Source organism: Kogia breviceps, chromosome 6 (assembly GCF_026419965.1).
Source record: "Kogia breviceps isolate mKogBre1 chromosome 6, mKogBre1 haplotype 1, whole genome shotgun sequence".
NCBI classification, from domain to species: domain Eukaryota; kingdom Metazoa; phylum Chordata; class Mammalia; order Artiodactyla; family Physeteridae; genus Kogia; species Kogia breviceps.
The window spans coordinates 3230565-3249722 of record NC_081315.1 but is presented as its reverse complement, the minus strand read 5'-3'; the positions used below and the strand labels follow the sequence as shown (position 1 = coordinate 3249722).

General features: G+C 49.0%; 1 protein-coding gene across 4 annotated transcripts in view; it reads right to left on the bottom strand.

The window, feature by feature from the left end:
• RAPGEF2 (Rap guanine nucleotide exchange factor 2) overlaps positions 1-19158 on the bottom strand; it is a 249132-nt gene that overhangs the window by 136800 nt on the left and 93174 nt on the right. For 2 of the 4 annotated variants that reach the window (XM_059066801.2, XM_059066802.2), the window contains exon 4: positions 8384-8467. The exons of the other annotated variants lie outside the window; for them this stretch is intronic. In XM_059066801.2, the coding sequence (XP_058922784.1) occupies positions 8384-8467 (84 nt within the window). The remainder of the gene's footprint in view (positions 1-8383; positions 8468-19158) is intronic. 4 annotated transcript variants of the gene reach the window in all.

Here is a 19158-nt window from a genome sequence, read left to right as displayed (position 1 = left end):
GTGACCTGCAGCTCGTTAAACCCGGGTCGCGTCTCCACTCTCTCCCTGCTGGTGCTCCATGAAGCAGCAGACAAGCAGACGGCCCCCGCCCTTCCGCTCACAGCACCATTATCCCTCGGCCCCGGGGACACACAGCAGCGCCTCCGGGTGTCAGCACCAGGGTCCGGGCAGGCACGGGGAGGCTCGATTACATCTGTAGGGTGGCGGAGTAACACGGAAGGAGACGCGTGTCCACACCAGCAGGGGAGCCGCTCGGGACAGAGGTCAGGACAGAAGGGCTCAATCGCGCTAACTAAGCATCAAGCTCCCTCAAAGAGACAAAACTCGTCGCCGAGGTTCTGGAACTCAGTTCCAGTCTTTTTGCTCCTCACTACGGACCACCGTTTTGGTAAACATTCTCCTAAGATATGAAGGTGTTCAGACACTATCCCTCCTAGGGATTAGGTATAACAGATTAATATTTAAAAGAACAAAACAGTCCCCACTTACTCTCGATAACTGTTTAACTTAATAATTACTTAACCTATGAAGTAGAATGCTTTGGTGATCTGCTACAGGTATGTCAGCTTAACTGCTGCTGGGCTGGATGTGGAGAAAATAACTGCAGAAGATTGAGGGAAAACAGTCAAGTCCCAGAGGACCAGCGCTCGCGCGCGCGCGCGCGCGCGCGCGCGCGCGCGCGCGCTCTCTCTCTCTCTCTCTCTCTCTCTCTCTCTCTCTCTCTCTCTCCTCTCTCTCTCTCTCACACACACACACACACACCCCTGTATGCATGCAGGTGTATATTTTAATCCAATTATACATTCAGCTATACATATGTTTCCATGTGCAGATCAAATTGAACATTTTTAAGTTAAAAGTTAAAACAGAAGTACATTTCTATGACTCCATCCCTAACCAACTATTTCATTAACTGGTCAATGACAGGTCCAATCACCTGCTTCTGCGAAACAACGTGATAATGGACTAGACGAAACAATGGCTGAGATAAGCACTTCCTATTAGCCCTTACTCTGCTGTTAATCCACTCACTTTAGGTCACTCCAAATAACCATTTAACAAAATCTTATGGTTTCTCTTGGAAGTAAGGGAGGGAAGGAGGGAGGGAGGATGTTTTCAAGAAATATGAGAGGGCTTCCCGGTGGCGCAGCGGTTGAGAGTCCGCCTGCCGATGCAGGGGACGCGGGTTCGAGCCCCGGTCCGGGAGGATCCCACGTGCCGCGGAGCGGCTGGGCACTTGCAGTGAGAGTCCCTCGTACCGCAAAAAAACTTCTAACAGAAAAGAAATATAAAGAAAACTAGAAAAGCTTATTATCACCTCATTTAATCCTGTTATAAGTTACTGATATCTCCCCAAGTGAGAAGATATCTTTTATCTTTCTTATCTCCTCTTTAAAACTCAAGGAGGCAGTTTGCAGATGATTCAGCTTTTCCTCTGTCTTTCTATTCTTCCCATCCCTTCTTCCATCACCACGCTTTCCCTCTGAGCTTAATGTGCACCGCCGCCGCGGTTGGGATTTTGCCAACAGCTGGAGATGAACGTCACCTGTAAGGGACGATCCCCGCTTCTCTTCCCGCCTTTCGGACACGGGCCCAGTGAGGGCGCCCGTCCATGACACGCGAGTTGTTTTTACAATGCCACCGTCCATCTGCAATAAGGCATCCCATGACGAAACAAACTCGTGCCTTTTCCAAGAATAGGATATTCTAATCCTACACAGCCCTTTACGTGGAATAAGGGATATCTAACTGTGCCTTCAGTCCCTACCACAGAGACACAGAATCATTCTCCCACCTTCCTTCGCTGCTGAAAACAAGCGGCAAGTTCTCCGAGCAACCAGTCAGCCGCCACGTGGCGCGGGCCAGCGGAGGAGGCCTGCGATTTTCCATCTCAAGTAGCTCACCGTTTGCCACGTGAGTCAAAGTGAGAACAGGATTTCAGGCGCTCAGAACTGACTAGTTGAACGTCTTGTTTCCCCACTTACCCTCATCACAGCTGCTGCTCTAATTTAAAAGGTGATTATCGCGAGCACCGTGGCATAATTTTGATTTTAAAATCGTGGGCGTATTCGGTATCAGCGGCAGAGAAGCTCTGACCGTAGGTGGACACGGCCACCGCCCTTCTCCCACGCGTGCCAGTGTTATCGGACGCCCAAGGGACCAGTGGCCCTGGGCTCCCCAGCCAGGCGATGCGGGTCTGTAAGCTGGACTCTCTCGAGAACAGCACCGTCGCTGACGCCTGGCGGCTACCGCAGGCAAGTGGCCCTCCTCCCGGGGCCCTACCTGAGCTCCCGTTCAGCTCTGCTCTGGCGCCCTGGACTCCCATTCCCGTGCGGTCACTCACGCTCTTTCCTACGCGCAGATTTCCTCTCCAGCCACTGCCCCACAGTCTAAACCGTCAACCCAGCTCAAAGTTCACTTCCTCAAGAGCCACCCACGACCACCATCCACACACGTTAAAATACCCTGTCTTGGAGGGGACTTTGCCTTCGCTGTGGCCTCTGCTACACCGATTCACACTGTACTGTTCAATGACCCCCGAGCAATTTTTTCATGTTGCACATACGACGGCCTCGTCTCCCCAGCCAGGTATTAAATTACCTGCCCGCAGGGAGGAGACCACCTTGCTTCCTTCCACGCAGACACCAGAACTCAGAGACCAAAGAGCAGGGCTTCCGGCAAGTTGCAACCAAAGTTGGAAATATGTCTCAAAATTGGAACTCTACCAAACCTACTTCAGAATGAGATAGAATAACCCACAAACACGAAAAGGGCCCATGAAACAACCCTAAGTTTTGATGGCATTTCGACGTTCAGCCATTCCCACGGACAGCACTGCCAGTTACAGAAGTGATCTCTCACGCCACGTGTAGTGTACAGACCGCTTTGCCCACTGGGTCTGCCGCCAGACAACACCTGGTACCTAGACCCTAAGGCCCATGCATTGGAAGCTTCTTCGCCCCTCTGTAGAGGCCTGTGTCCCCATTCCCTCTGGCTCCTGGCTTTAACTGTGAACCTTCTCTTGGCATCTTCCAAGTTCCGAGGCTTACGGCTATTCTGGGCTTATCTTCTCCTTCAGGCTTACAGGCCCTACCTTGGTACTGCATTGATATGAAGAGGAAGAGACTGCGTACTGATCACTCTGAATGTGAAAAACAGAGACCGTTTTTGACTGTCAAGCAATAAAAATAGTATCTGTTTATGATTAAATATGGTGTGCATGATCATTTCTATTAAACGGCCTTCCTCGGGCTTCCCTGGTGGCGCAGGGGTTGAGAGTCCGCCTGCTGATGCAGGGGACGCGGGTTCGTGCCCCGGTCCGGGAGGATCCCACGTGCCGCGGAGCGGCTGGGCCCATGAGCCACGGCCGCTGAGCCTGCGCTCCGCAACGGGAGAGGCCATGGCAGTGAGAGGCCCGCGTGCCGCAAAAAAAAAAAAAAAAAAGGCCTTCCTTGGAGGCCTCTATGATGATATTGATTCTATTGAGAAAATCAGATTTTCAGACTTTCAGGTGCAGGTTTAGAAATCGTTTTTAAAAGAACATTTGGTTTTCTGTACACAGTGGGCAGGAAAATATTAATAATGTTTATTGCCCTAATGTGCTCTAAATCAGTGTATTTAAGGAACTGTAACAGAAATTATTATATTGTTAAATCTTCTCACTTTCAAAAGTGCCCCACTCTACAGTGCTGAAGCCTGTTTATAGCAAAGTCACAGAATAGTAACTTGGATTAATGTTATTTTTTGGCTGCTGACTTCTTTGAAAGGCTGAAAATTCTATGAGATAATTTAGATAGTAAAGTTAGGCCCAGACTGTGTTTCTAAACTTTCAACTTGCTGTTTGGGTTGTTTATTAGAGAAGGAAATAGCTTCCCTAAGTGTGTTTTTGTGTTTTTGTTTTTGTTTCTTGTTTTTTTTTGGCTGTACCACACAGCTTGTGGGATCTTAGCTCCCTGACCAGGGATTGAACCCAGGCCCTCGGCAATGAAAGTGCAGGGTCCTAACCACGGGACCGCCAGGGAATTCCCTTACCTAGGTTGCATATTAACTCACAGAACTGCAATCTTTTTCTACCCATATGGCAATCATTTTTATACTTAGTTGCAAAAACTCCAGTACAGTAGATGTTTTAGATGTGAAGCATTATTGTTAGGCAGACTCTTCTTGAATTTATGTTAGTCACAATCTTGAAAAAAAAACACTCCTACTAAAACATTGAATCTGATTTTCTCAGTAGAATCAATTTTATCATAGAGGCCTCCAAGGAAGGCCTTTTTTTTTTTTTTTTTTTTTTTTTTGTGCGGTACGCGGGCCTCTCACTGCTGTGGCCTCTCCCATTGTGGAGCACAGGCTCTGGATGTCCAGGCTCAGCGGCCATGGCTCACGGGCCCAGCCGCTCCGCGGCACGTGGGATCCTCCCGGACCGGGGCACGAACCCGCGTCCCCTGCATCGGCAGGCGGACTCTCAACCGCTGCGCCACCAGGGAAGGCCCCGTCACTGTCTTAATACACCCATCTACATACCACGACTGTGGACATAAACAGCAGGGCACAGCCTGGACCACAACTGCTAAGTGCTTTGCTTACAGGCTTGGAAAAACACATACCGTTTATACCATTTCTATGTCCACCTATGGCCTTTTCCTAAACGAGAATACCCTCTGCTGCACTGACCCCTGGCCTTTGCTCGCCTCCTGCTCACACAAAGACACTGCATGGTAACAGCGGCATCACACCCAACACTGTAAGTGAAAGGACAGCCACCTGTGCAAACACCCATGGTTCACAACTCGGTAAATTTCTCATAGGTTTACAGCAAAAGTCACAAAACACCACCTTATCACTGCCTCGGCGTGGAGTGAGGTGTCACTGACAGTCACAAAGGGCCTCATAAGCTCCACAGATGTTGAAAATCTCATCAAGGAATAATACTCATGCTCGAATAACCAAAGTACAGAGCAACCTGTATCTGTCTAAAAATAAAAACAAAAACATAAAATGCTGGCCTAAATGTCAACTGGGGAATTCAGTAAAGCTCATGAAATCCGGGAGCCAAAGGGGAGATTGTCTGCAGTGTACACCACCCTTCCTACCGGATGATATCACAGGTCAAGGCAGTTTCATGAGAATTAGTCAAAAATGGGAAAATGTTGTCCAAAGTGCTTTGATCCAAAACTAGCTGTTCGGGGCGAATTACCCGTCAAAATGAGTAGAAACGTGCAAGAGAATGGTCAGGTTCCTTATATATACGGATAAGGCATCTCCAGGCTGACGGGGGAAAAACACGGTGAATGGGGAGAGTCACCTGCGAACTAGTCGTTCTATGAAAGCAGCTCGTGCACAGGACGCTGCGCTCAAACCTCAGCGTTTCCCGGAGGAAAGCACGTATCAATCACCCCTGTGAACCTTTAAGGCAGCACGAGCAGAGGGCCCTTCTTTCAGAAACAATCTCAGGACTGTGTCCCTAAGGCAACGTCTCCAAAGGAAACCAGACAACTCGGACACGGCAAAGGTCACCAGGTGCACCGTGAAGAAAGAAGCTATAAATAGCGCGGCTTGTCATTCGGTCAGAAACACCATCCCTCCTGCACCCCATTACAGCCCCGACTCGCCAGCATTTGACAGACAGCCAGGGAAAGAGCAACGCACGTCATCGTTGAAAATAATGAGACGTGGAAGCCAACGTTTTCCTCCAACGGGCCTGAAGTGCGGGTCCTCTTTCTTGGAGAGCCGCGGCTTTCTGAACACTGGCTTCCCGTTCCACAGGTCCGGACAAGCTGTCGCTTGAAGCGGATGACGGCCGGTAGTCAGGAGAGAGGACCACAGGCTCCCGTGCCGTTCCGGGGACTCGGGCTCTAGATTTCATTTGTACAACAGACCTTGTATCGCGGCGTCGCGAACCTCGGTTCTCTCTAAGGGGCACACACTTCCAATCACGTTCCTTATGCCATTATTTATAATAAAAAAGGATCAAAAACTTACTCTTTACAGTGACTAGCCAAACCGTGGAAAGTTCAAATAACGGAACATTAAACAGACACCGGAACGCATAACGAGTCAAAGCGTCTTTACAGAGAGGTTTTGCACAGCAGTGAGTCAAGCAGCTACATACACTCCTCAGCTGAGATGAGCGGGACATCAAGTTGTTTACAAAGCACACGCTCTCAAGTACGCAGGACACACAGCTGTGAGGCTCGATGGGAGAAGGCCAGGATATTAAAGGATGATTATCTTGGATGACAGACTTCAGAGGATACTTTTCCCTTCCTTTACCTTCGAGCATTTACATAGTAACTATCATTACTTTTTACATTAAAATTACATGTAATTTTTAAAACATGCCTATGCTTAAATATTACTTGCCTCTCCCCACCCCCAAGTTTGGAAACAGAGTCAGAGCCCCCAGAAAGAGAGCAAACGGTAGTTCCTGTGTTTGAAGGAAGCGCGTTCTACTCAACTCCTCTGGGAAACAGAATCCCCGAGTGGCCGGACTCACTCACAGGGCCACACCGAGCCTCCCGGGCAGAATCCGAGGACGGACCACCAGCCAGCAGCCCACACCGCCAGGGTTTCCTCGGCTGTAAAACGCAGGTAACATCTTGCCCAAAATGCAAAGCCCCATTCTAATCACGTGAGTACACCAGACAAAACCAAACTGAGGAACGTCATACAAAAACACCTGACACGCTTCGAAGATATCAAAGTCCTGAAAGATAAGGAAACACTGAAGAACTGCCGGAGACTGGAGGAGAAAAAGCAGCAATAAAAATAAATGCAAGGCGGAATCCTATATAGGATCTTGGAACAGAAAAGAACGCCTAGTGCAAAGTCGGTGAAATCCAAAGATCTGTAGATTAGTTAATAGTGCTGCACCAAAGTGCATTTCCTGGTTTTATTCATTGTCTCACGGTCATACAAGACGTTATAATTTTAGGAGAAGCTGGATGAGGGGGCATATGGGAACTCTACTATTTCTTTTGCAATTTTTCTGTAGGTCTAAAATTAGTTCAAAATTAAAAGTTAAAAAAAAATGCAGGTAACGACCACACCTACCTCAAACTACAGTCATGAAATTAAGTGATTTATATATAAATAAAGCTTTTCAAATGATGCCTGGCAGACAGAAAGCACTACCTACCAAAGCCTTAGCTACTGTTCTCTCAACACTTTAGTACCACTACAACTACCACTTCCGCTTATGACCACGACCAGGGCTACTAGCACCCTGTAACTAGCGCTACCGCAAGAGCAACAAACAAACAGGCAGTGACCCTCCCTCCCCCGCGGGGCCCCTCTCCAAGCGGAGTAACGCCTGCCGGGCTGAGCCGCGAGGAGCTGGAGAGTGGGGAGGCCTCTCCCATCGGAGTCGGCACCTCGGGCCTCCTTCCTGCCACCCTGGGCCCATCCCAGCAGCCCCTGCGCCTCACCAGACCCATACAAATGACCTCTCCCCGACTCGCTTACTCTTTCTACAAGAATTTCTAAAACACATTCTTCACCTGTCCCTGACCCATTCTGAATGATTTATCACGAACGCATCTTAATATTTTCATGAGAGAGTTAGATTTATAGAAGGTGGGGAGTGCAGGGGCGTAGATTGCTATGCTTTAATACGTTTATTTAGTCAATTTATTTACTCAGTAATTGTAAATAAAGATACGTAATCAGTTAAAATCTTTAAATCTTTAGTCAAAATAAACATACTTAACTGTGAAACACACACAACGAGGGGGGAAAAAAATCACTCCCGAAACTCAGTGGTTCCAGGGACCCTGAGGAACCCGCACAGGGGCAGCGTGTTGGCGGTAGGGGAGCCCTGGCCCTCTCTGGCCACAACTGCTTGGAACTAGGTAACCGCAGCCCCGGCCCGGCCCCCCAGACCGTGGCCTGAAGATCAGAAGGAAAGACACGGGCACGGCCGTCAAACGGTGCTTTAGGGACACAGGCCACAAACCAACAGTCAGCACCCAGGAGCCAAAGTGCCGGGGAGAACGTCCCCGGGGTGACCTAGTCCCTGGGTTCTGTTTCTTCCCACGTGGGCCCAGGGAAACCTCTCGGCCTCTCTTTAGACGTGTATGAGACCCCCTGTTACGGAGGCAGTTTTCATTCCCTCGGAACACGAGTCCTCAACTGGCCGGGTACGTCCACGTAACACGTCACCGGCACGTCCTTCGTCCCTGCCCTTTGTCAGAGAGGTTGAATCAGTGTTTGCAACACAGAAGAGGCCTTTCTTAAGATTTATATACCTACACCCCAAGGTACTGCCTCGCTTTGTGTTAGTAGAACAGGAAACCCGACGAGAGAGGAATTCGGGAAAAGAACTCATTCTGCAAAAGGATTTCAAGCTCCACGGAAACTCTACCCCAGAACGTCTATCCAATACCTGCTTCGTGGCAGAAACATGGATTCCTTGATGAACACGGAACCAGAGAGAAGGATGTACCAGCAGGTCCCAATATCATCAGGACTGAAAAGAAAAGATAATAAAATCAGATCATTATCTCCAACAAAAAAAATAAAAATAATAACATACAAAGCATACAGTATCCATGTTACTCGCAGAATCCCGAAGAACAATGAAATGTCACAAAACACACACCTAAAATACCATTCTTCAACTCTTGGAATTAAAAGTTATTTTTCACACCTAAATACGCTAAAGATATTTATCAGCATACTTAAATGTTTTAAACGTTCATCAGACCTATAGCAGCTACCATTCCAAGTTTTGGTTTTCAGTTTAACTTTTTGAGCTGAAAATACTTCCCCTTGCTTCATAAAACAAAAATACAAAGAGGTGAACAGCGGACCTGAGTGTTCCCACCCTTTTCCCCGTCTCCCAAGCCCCTACCTGTCTCCGCCACGCTCGCTGGCATCTTTCAGAACCTCCTCCTGCACACACAAGGATGGACAGACATTCTTACCCCCCCACCCTCTTCTTTTTACAGAGAAGATGGCACACACTACAGAGCTCTTTCCTCTGTGCTAACGCAGAGATCTTTCCATCAGGAGACAGCTGTCTTGTGAGATGTGCCTTATTTGCCTTAAGCAAGCCTCTACTGCTGGTCATTTCAGTGGTTTCTCGTGTATGCAGTTATTTTAAAAGAAAATGAAAACTGTGATGAATAATCTTGTATCTACAGGAGTAACCCTGACTAGAAAACCAGACCTGCAGCTGCTGAGTCAAAGGGCACAGACACTGTGACTCTGATAAACGCTGTTCCGGGGGTTAGTTAGTAACTTACGTGCTTACCCCACCTCCCCACCGCCTTGCAAGTAGAGTCTGTTAATTTAACAAATGTTTAACAATTTCAGGATGAAGGCCGTTCCAGGTGCTTAGGATACTCAGGAAACAACAACAAAGAGCCCTACCCTCATGGAACTTGTATTCTGGTGGGACAGTACACATAATAAACAATAAATATAATAGATTAGCAAATTATAAATCCATGCTCTGGGAGTAAGTCACCGCAGGGTAAGGAAAATAGGGGTGGGGTGTTATCATTTTAAACATATGGTGGACAAGTCTCGCTGAGAAGAGCAGATCTGAACAAAGGAAGTGAGCAGACAATGGCTCCCGAGGGACGAGGATCTCGGCCAAGGGAAGGGAGATGCGAGCGGAGGCCACAGGCCAGGCAGCTGGGCAGGGTGGCCAGGGGTGCAGCTGAAGACAGGGCTGAGGGGTGTTCCTTCCCTGAAGCTGTCTATCACACTTCGGGGTTTTTGCCAGTCTCCTCGATGAAAACTGTATTTCAGTGTACTTTTTTGGGGCTGCGTTGGGTCTTCTTTGCTGCACCTGGGCTTTCACTCGTTGTGGTGCGTGGGCTTCTCGTTGCGGGGGCTCCTCTTGTCGCGGAGCACGGGGGTCTAGGCGTGTGGGCTTCAGTAGTTGTGGCACACGGGCTCAGTAGTTGTGGCTCGTGGGCTCAGTAGTTGGGGCTCACGGGCTTAGGTGCTCCGCGGCACGTGGGATCTTCCCAGACCAGGGCTCGAACCCGCGTCCCCTGCATTGGCAGGCGGATTCTGAACCACTGCACCACCAGGGAAGCCCTCCTAGTGTACTTTTATTTTCCTTCTTTATTGTAAAAGCATCTTTTTTCTTATGTTCATGAGGCCTACCTATTTCTTTTTCTGTGAAATCAGTTCATAACTTTTAGCCAATTTTCTATCAATCATGAGACTTTTTCTTATCTAGAAGCACTTTATACAAATTAGCATTTTGAAGCCACGAGCTGTGACAACATTTCCCCCAGTTTGCTGCTTGTTTGAACTTTATCGTGATTTTGCCATGTCTTAAGTTGTTTTACTTTATAAAGGCAAGTTTATCAGATTTATTAGTCAGGATGCAGGCTCAGCTACTATGAAAACAAAGCAGAAAGCCCGACACAGCAGTGGCCGAACAACGGAGGAGGCCATCTCTCTCACGCGGGGGCTGACAGCCTGGTGTCGGGCACCCAGGCTCTCTCCGTGTGTGGCTCGCTCGCCCTGGCCCGCGGCCTCCATCTCAGACTCTAAGGGGCAGCTCCTAACCCACGGCGGCCCACACTCTAACCACTAGAAGGAGGTCCACCGCCGACCCCGTCTCTTCTACCAGGACAGCCTGGAGGCTGGAGCCCGGCAAACCGCACGTGGGTTGCAAGGCAGTCTTCCGCAGCCTCTGCCGGACCTTTTTACTCTTTTTTTCCTTTTGGCACATGGATTCCTGACGTTTCCAAAGACCATCAAGTTCTATTTAAAATTCTGAATAATTAAGTTATTTAACACACTAATCACTTTCATTGCTATCTGCTTCCAGGGCAAATCAGCAGCAAGTCACTGCTTCCTCCCAAGCCCATTCTTTACCAATTTCACAACTGCTTAGTCCTCAATAGCAAAGCCTCAAGAAAACACGAAGGAAAATATTGTCAAATAGACTTTAGTTCCAATGAAACCATCAAGGTAAAATGACTTCTCAAATGAAAATGCAAAGGACTTCAAAAAATAATTTATAACCCTTTCTCTCTAGTGTTTAGTCATGAGCTTTTGCAATCAACGATCATTCACCTAGGACTTCCCTGGTGGCGCAGTGGTTAAGAATCCACCTGCCAGTGCAGGGGACACGGGTTCGAGCCCTGGTCCGGGAAGATCCCACGTGCCGTGGAGCAACTAAGCCCGTGCGCCACAACTACTGAGCCCGCATGCCACAACTACTGAAGCCCACGTGCCTAGAGCCCGTGCTCTGCAACAAGAGAAGCCACCGCAAGGAGAAGCCTGTGCACCACAAAGAAGAGTAGCCCCCGCTCGCCGCAACTAGAGAAAGCCCGTGCGCAGCAAAGAAGACCCAACGCAGCCATAAATAAATAAATAAATAAATTTAAAACAATCATTCACCTAGCTTAGCGGAAAAAAACGTACTCGTCTTCCTCAACATCAGGTGACAGCATTATTATTAATTCTGATTTCTGTCAGGTAAAAATGTGTTCTGTCAGATGCAAAAATAGTTCAAATTTTTTTAACAAGTAATAAAACGCTGAAATAAAAAGAAGGAAAAGGGAATTACCTTGTAAACTTTTAATCTGCTCTTGCACTTACCACGTTCCCTTTATCACCAAAAGACTGGTCAAGAGAAATGAAATCTAGTAGGAAACCAAGGTTGACCACCGCTAACTAGGCGTGAGAGCAGAGCTGTACAGAGGCTCAGGAGACACAAACACTGAGCTTCCCGTAGCCGTCATCGCGGTAAGAAGCACAATAAATGTCACCACGGTCCAGGAGAACCGTGGCGCAGAGAACGTAACAAACACTCCCTGGCTTTTTAGTGACTCCACATCTGTCCTTTTTCAAAGTAAAATTACTACGGACAAAATTAACACACTGTTTGTAAACTCAGCTTTCCTGGAGCTGATCATAAAACACGCGTGAAGTGAAAGGCAACCCATGTCCAAAATGGAGAAAACACTTGTGACAGCAAACACTGTGGCCCCCTGATTACCCTACAATTAGGGCCGACTCTTCGTATCAGGAAGGCCTTGGCAAAGATTTAAGGAGGTGAAGAGAAGAAACGGGTCCCCAATCTCTGTCGCTTATTATAATTTCATTTGCCTGTTTCCTCTCCCTTTTCCAAAAAATTCAAACCTTAACTCCCAAGAGCTGTGTCTGCTGGTGGAGGCACCTGCAGAGAATGACCATCCGAATGCTGGCTGGATCTGGTGAGCACTTACTACTACCTGTCACGCCAAATAACACAGTCACGATGTCTTCATTAGCGAGTTGTCTCTTTTAAAGATTCATGTCTTACAAAAGCAAACTAATTAAAACTAAACAATGAGTCTCATTTTAAAGATGCTCTGGAAACAGCTGTGAGCTAGAAAAACACCCCCCCTCACCTTTCACACCCACACCCCACAGGACTCAGGTTTGGTCTCTGTTCTGAAAATCCCTCGTTGTGAGATGCCACCATAAAATCTGTTTTACTCAGTCTTAATTGGCCAGAAAAGTCTCCTGACCTCATTGGAAACCACTGTGCTACCCTGTCCCCCTCTAATGTATAATTACGCGTCAGGCAGGCACTGTTCCAGCAGGAGGCACGACCCTTCCCTTCAAGGTCTGCAAATACGCCCCTTCTCACAGGGCACCTGTCACCTGCGGGGCTCTACAGGTGCCAAGCGATGACTGTTTGTTTTTTAAAAGAAAAGATGAAAAAGAAATTACCTAGCAGTAACAGCATCAAACTTGTCTACACTTAGAGGGGAAGCAAAGTGAATCCGAGATCTTGCTTGCATACACACTGGCAATGAAGCTGGCTAACAAAAGACTGATTAGTAGAATAATAATTATTATTCATATTACCTAAGACTAATACTGAGACTTGATTCTGTCTAGTGGTCCTCAAGCTTTTAACGTACACACGAGTCCCCTGGAATGCGAAGTAAAAATGCATGTTCCCAGGCTCTACCCCTCCCACCCACACCCCAGTACCTGATCAAGGGTGGGAGACCCCACCACGATGCCGTCTAAACAAACATCCCAGGTGATTCTTATGCGTGGGGGCTTGTCGAGTTGAAAAACCATGAGAAAAACTGCCTAGAAATCAAGCCCCAATTGGAACAAATGGCAGGGAAAAACAAAAAAAGCAAAAAACTACAACTCTTGTCAACTGTCGACACAACCAGTTTCCTTCGCTAACGTCATTTTAACTTTTCTCAAATAGTTGGTTTATGTTTTAAAGCTATGAGCTAAGGAGTTCCATCAAGGGTTGTTGAAATGGTAAAAGATGAATTTTGGAATAACTCTAACTGACCATTTCCAAGTAACTTTAGTCTTATATCACCAGGAACAGGTAGAGAAGAGAAGCCTAAAGATTAAAGGGGTACATTTAGCAAACTAGGACTTGCCAATCTCTGCCATCACCAAAATGACCCTTAGAGACGACCTGCAAGTGTTAGACGGAGCTAAGAACTCCAACGGACAAATGATTTGCTTCCAGCACCTCCCCATGCTACACCTGCCAAGATGAAGCCCGGGGTACAACACGGCCCTCTGCACAGCTCCTGTTCTGCTTTCATCCACAGGGGGGAGATGAATCAAGCCAAACAAAACAAAACAAGCAAACAGGGCTTCCCTGTGGCGCAGCGGTCGAGAGTCCGCCTGCCGATGCAGGGGACGCGGGTTCGTGCCCCGGTCCGGGAAGATCCCACGTGTCGCGGAGCGGCTGGGCCCGTGAGCCGTGGCCGCTGCGCCTGCGCGTCCGGAGCCTGTGCTCCGCAATGGGAGAGGCCACAACGGTGAGAGGCCCGCGTACCGCAAAAAAATAAAAAAAAAAGAAAGAAACTAATGCAAATACGTTGGTTTTTAAAAAAACTTTAATACAAAACAAGCAGACAAGATATAAACAGTCCAGCACAAAATGGTCGATTCACCGCCGTGCAGTGCATCAGAACGCAGGACCCTGGAGCCGCCGAGAGTGTTGAGCGCTGCTGCCACTGCTCCCAGGCCAGGCCAGAACGGCACGTGCGGCCTGGGGACGGAAGGGAGAGGCCGGTGTCACCCGGCCCCTCTCTCTCCCGCCGGCCTTGTGCCTCTCTGCTCCTCGGCCCAACCCCCTCCTGGGCGGCACCTGCCCACCTTCTACGTCACGGTGCCACACCCCGAGGGAACGGCTCCAACACCACTTCCTCAAAAGGTGTCCTCACTTACTGCTTGCCACACTCCGAAATCCGCATCCCATCTCACGCAGCCTGTGTTGTGCTTCCCTCCGTCGACTTCCCGACCCCGAGCGGCCCAGGGCTCTCCCTCCCGCTGCACGGAGGCTTCCGGCAGCCGGCACGGGAGCTGCAGCTCGCGGGAACGGGGCCGACCGCAGGAGCATTTGCTCAGGGCACTGAGACCAAGACACTCACATCCGCTTGTAACCCTCGGTTCCTGGACCGGAGGAAGCCCAGCCCCACTAGCCAGCGCCCGGAAGCAGCAGTCTGTTGCCGAGCAAAGGTCTGGGAACACACATTCCTTCGCACCTGCCACGCGGTCCTGGTGACGTCGGCCCCTGGGGTTCCGGTCCCCCGACTGTAAAACGGGGACAGTAGTCCCTCTTCACAACGTCACTCTGATGTAATGACACAGTAGGTATCAAGCACCTTGCAGAGCAGGGACATAAAACACTGCTTCTCTTCCTCTCTTTCTCTCCCTCACAACCCACCCTGACAGGGTCAGCCTACACCTTTCCTCTCTGCTCCGAACCCCAGCAGACCCCGGGCTTCAGACCGCGCCCTGCTCAGCCGCCCCCCGCCTTTCCCTGCACCCCGGCCTCAAGGCCTCTGGACAAACCCGCTGTTCCCACTCCTCAGGGGTGCCTTCCGCCCAGTAAACTCATCACTCGCCCTCTGGATTCCAGGTTAGCGACCACGGCCTCCGAGAGACGGGCTAGTGCCTTGCAAATAGAGTGCGTCCCTCTCTGCTGGGCTCCCAGACACTCTGCGCTCGCTCACACGAAGCAGAGCGACACCGTCCTTCACCTCGGAAGCCGCCTCTCATTAGCTCTTCAACTCCTCTAGCGCCTCGGTACCCCCGGCGGACACACCAGGTAAGGCTCGTGTGCTCACTAAGCAATGCATTAAACAGCTGAAAAGACACCAACTCAGACACGGCGTTAAGAAGACTGGGAGTTTCCACTACCAGGGACCGGAGACACGAAGCGAGGCTTCAAGAACGTCCCCAGCAATACCCTAGAGGCGCACAGGGTGGCAGTGTGTCCCCACGAACGGCCGCGGCCCCCGCTAACGAAGCCGGCGAGAGGGCATACGAGGGACCAAGCCCAAGGTGACAAGGGGGCTGAACAGACAATAAGCCAATACATCACGAGAAAACAAACTAAGTCAGCAAGGCGATTATGAGGGGGCAAGAAAGCAACGCGGGGAAAAGCTACTTTGTTCAGTTGTTAACACGACGTGAAAACTTTAAGTGGCGGCCCAGCTGGCCAAGAGGCTGCGGGGCGGGGGAGGGGCTCCGGGCAAGGGCACACGTGTCCTAGCGGACGCGGAGCTGACACCCACAAACCGACACCTGACCCACGTCTCTGGTGTGTGCTTGCAGGGGGGCGGGTGAGTCCGCCAACAGAAACTGCAGCAATGGTCCCCACGCAAAAACCACGAACAGTCCGGGATCGGAAATCCGTGCCCAAGGAGGGCGCCCCGGGTACGGGAAGGGGGGTCCTCCCGGGGAGCAGACGCGGATCTGCGGTGGAGGGCGCCCTGCGGCGCTGCGTGCGGCTGCGCCTGCGGCGGCAGCAGGGCCCGGAGACGCCCGAGGCGGCACCCGCGCGGGCACGAGGGCGGGCAGCGCGGGCGGAAACGCCCAGAAACGGCGGAGAGCGCGCCCGCTCGGGGAGAGGCGGGGCCAACACGCACCAGGGCTCGGGGCGGCTTAGAAGGCGGGGCTGCATTCCATTACACCACGCCGCGTCCAAACAACAAAGCCCGCGGCACCTGGGAGAGGTGGGGACGGGATTCTCGGCACCCGGGCCTACCGGCTCCACCTCCTGCGCTGCGAAACCAGATGCGCAATAAAATGAGGGCCATCTAGAGTGCCACCCGTGACCAGGGCCAGGAAAGCACCCGGCTGGCTCTTTCCCGGTCTCTGCTGTCCCAGCAGCAGCATCCAGCGGAAGGATGACACCAGAAAACAGAACGTCCTCCCAAATTTCTCCCTCTGCACAACCCCCATCCCATTCTGTGGGCTCCGCGCCGAAGCCTCGCTCCTGGCCCCCTACACTCTTACTAGCCTCCTCTGAGCGGCACACGGTACTCTCAAAGGCACACTTCTGCCGATGACCAAAAGCGGGAATAGTTGTACCTGTCGACAATAAATTACCCTCTACCCCTTTCCTGGGAACCCGGCAGTTGATTCAGTGGGACGTGGCGAGCCCCTTGGGACAGAACCTGTCCAGCCCTCTCCCCACCCCAACGGCTACTGCAGTGGATCCGAGCCGGATTTCCTATGGACGAAGTGTTCCAGACCTTAAAACAGAAGTCCTAACAATGGCCACCTTCCAAGATGCAGATGGCTTTTCAGATACACAGTAACTGTACTCTTTTCCACAAATACATTACATCACTTCTGCTACTGGGTTTATCAGAAAGTTTAATAATTTTTTTTCTTGCTCCTCTGATGGGGCTCTAAGCTTAAAGCTCAAAGACAGAACAAAGAACAAGTCTTATGTATTTCCGTATGGCCAACGGCACCAAGTAAGCTCACAAGGAAAGTTAATGCAACATGGCAAGTGTGGGGTGAAGTGCACACACCACCAGCAGGACATAACTCAGGCGTGAAGTGTAGAACGTATGATAGAAAGAGCTCTATGGAGAGTTAAAATGTACATTTCTGATGTACAGAATAGCAATACTGTACTATAAAATTATACACTTCATAATATTTAATCACAAATTCCCACACTTACATAAACAACACATTTTAAAAGTACAGGGTAACTTTTTGTTACATTACCTGGAAGTTCTAAATTGTAAGGAAGTTACTTCACTTTTATCACTTAAAACTCTGAGGGAAAAAAGCATCATTTTAACATTAAGTTTTTCAGAAAATTCTTAGCCTCCTCTCAATAAATTATAGGGGCTTAGACCAACAAACAGGATAAGTCAGTAACATCAATAAAAACTCGGAAAACTGATGGAAATACTGAGGCTATTTCAGCTTTATTTTAAAAGTATTTCATTTTGAATATATTAAAATAAAGTGTTTTGAAAAAAATTAATATTTTGAAAATATGGGGAGATAAGTGGACATAATGTTTTTAACTGTGATCATTCACTTAACAAGTGGAGGGAACAATATAAAGAACAAATACTAAAGAATTAGTAAAGCCGAAGGTTCTACAGACTCGCTGTGAGGTCATTCTTAAATTTATAAAATCCATTTTAAAAATGAAATGAGGGAGTGATGTCTTGGGAGTTATGGAGTTACTCAATAAACTTACTTTTGAATGAAAGAAGAAAAGTCACTGCAGATTACATACTTAGGGCAATCCATCAATCACTGATTCAGCTAGACTGAGGGCAGAGGGTTACACCCAAGGGCTCGACAATTTCTCAAATTTAAGAGGGCAGCCAAACTTAACTCTTCTGAAAACTACCACTGGGTCATGAAATTAATTCACAAACGTGCATCTTTCAGTTATTCCATCCGCACGACAAACCCGTCCCTCTTCTACAGAAAACTGGCACCCGAATTGCTAAAGAGAAAGAGCTCAGACATGCAGAGACTGACCAAATTCACACCAAATCCGCCCACCCACTGCCAAGGCCCCGGGTGATGGGGATGGCACCAGCAGCTCCCAAGCGCCATGCCCCACGATGACCAGAGAGCCCAGGGAGAGCTCCGTGTTACTGTGCACACCCAGAGTTAAGAGGAGCTCAGAGGTTTTTATTCACTAAGTAGTTTCACAGAGAACTGATACAAAGAACCGAACACCTGACCTGCAGTCGGCTGTTTTACCCAGAAGTTAGGCCATAAAGAAGGTCTTTTCCTGCTGATCTAGCAAAGGAATATATCCCTTGAAATAAATGCAAAAAGTAACAACAGAGAACAGACAAGATGCAAATGTCTGTGCTGGGCACGGCACATGTAAATCTGAACTAAACACAGTCCCTGCCCTGATGGAGTTTACAGACTAAATACATTTGTTAATGTTTTTATTTTACTACTCTTTGACTCACCACAAAAATAAAACACTTTCATTCAAAGACTAACAGTAAATATAAAAACATCATTATTGGCAAGAGAGCTTAAAGTACCGCCATATGTACATAAAACAATCTTAGGTCTATTCGCGGGTTCCGTGCATGCCTATTTGAACCGTCATGCTTACACAGAGCACACGTGTGCGTCACAACACGCCAAGCTCAGGGCTGAGCATCTTTATCCTACAAGTCTGTGCAGAGGCTAAGTCTCTAGAGGTGTCATGCCTTCAAGGCAACGAAAACCTCAGGTTTCACCTTTTCCTTATAAACACACACAAGCTGAATAAACTTGTGGACACTCCAAATAGTGGTCACATATTGCTGGGGGAAGAAATGAAGGCAGATTTGAAGTATGTTGTCTCCTGAGGGAAAATAAACAAGAAAAGCAAAGCAACCTAGTAGTAGATAGTGCTTTTGTAAAAATTTTTTTAAAAGACTACGATGTAGGGCTTCCCTGGTGGCGCAGTGGTTAAGAATCCGCCTGCCAGTGCAGGGGACACGGGTTCGTGCCCCGGTCCGAGAAGATCCCACATGCCGCAGAGCAACTAAGCCCGTGCGCCACAACCACTGAGCCCGCGTGCCACAACTACTGAGCCCGCGCGCCTAGAGCCCGTGCTCTGCAACGAGAAGCCACTGCACCGCAACCAAGAGTAGCCCTCACTTGCTGCAACTGGAGAAAGCCCGTGCGCAGCAACAAAGACCCAACTCAGCCAAAAATAAATAAATTAATTACAAATAAGAAAAATTTTTAAATTTTCAAAAATTAAAATAAAAAGACTACGATGTAAAAATAAATAAAAGCTTGGCCACATCCGAAAGGAGAAAGCAGTACAATAACTGGATATGGGCCAGAGCCCAGGAGAGCTTCCTAAGGACAGAGACATGTCAACTCACTCTCTGTGCGGGAGCCCGGGGGGAGGAGGGGCAGCTC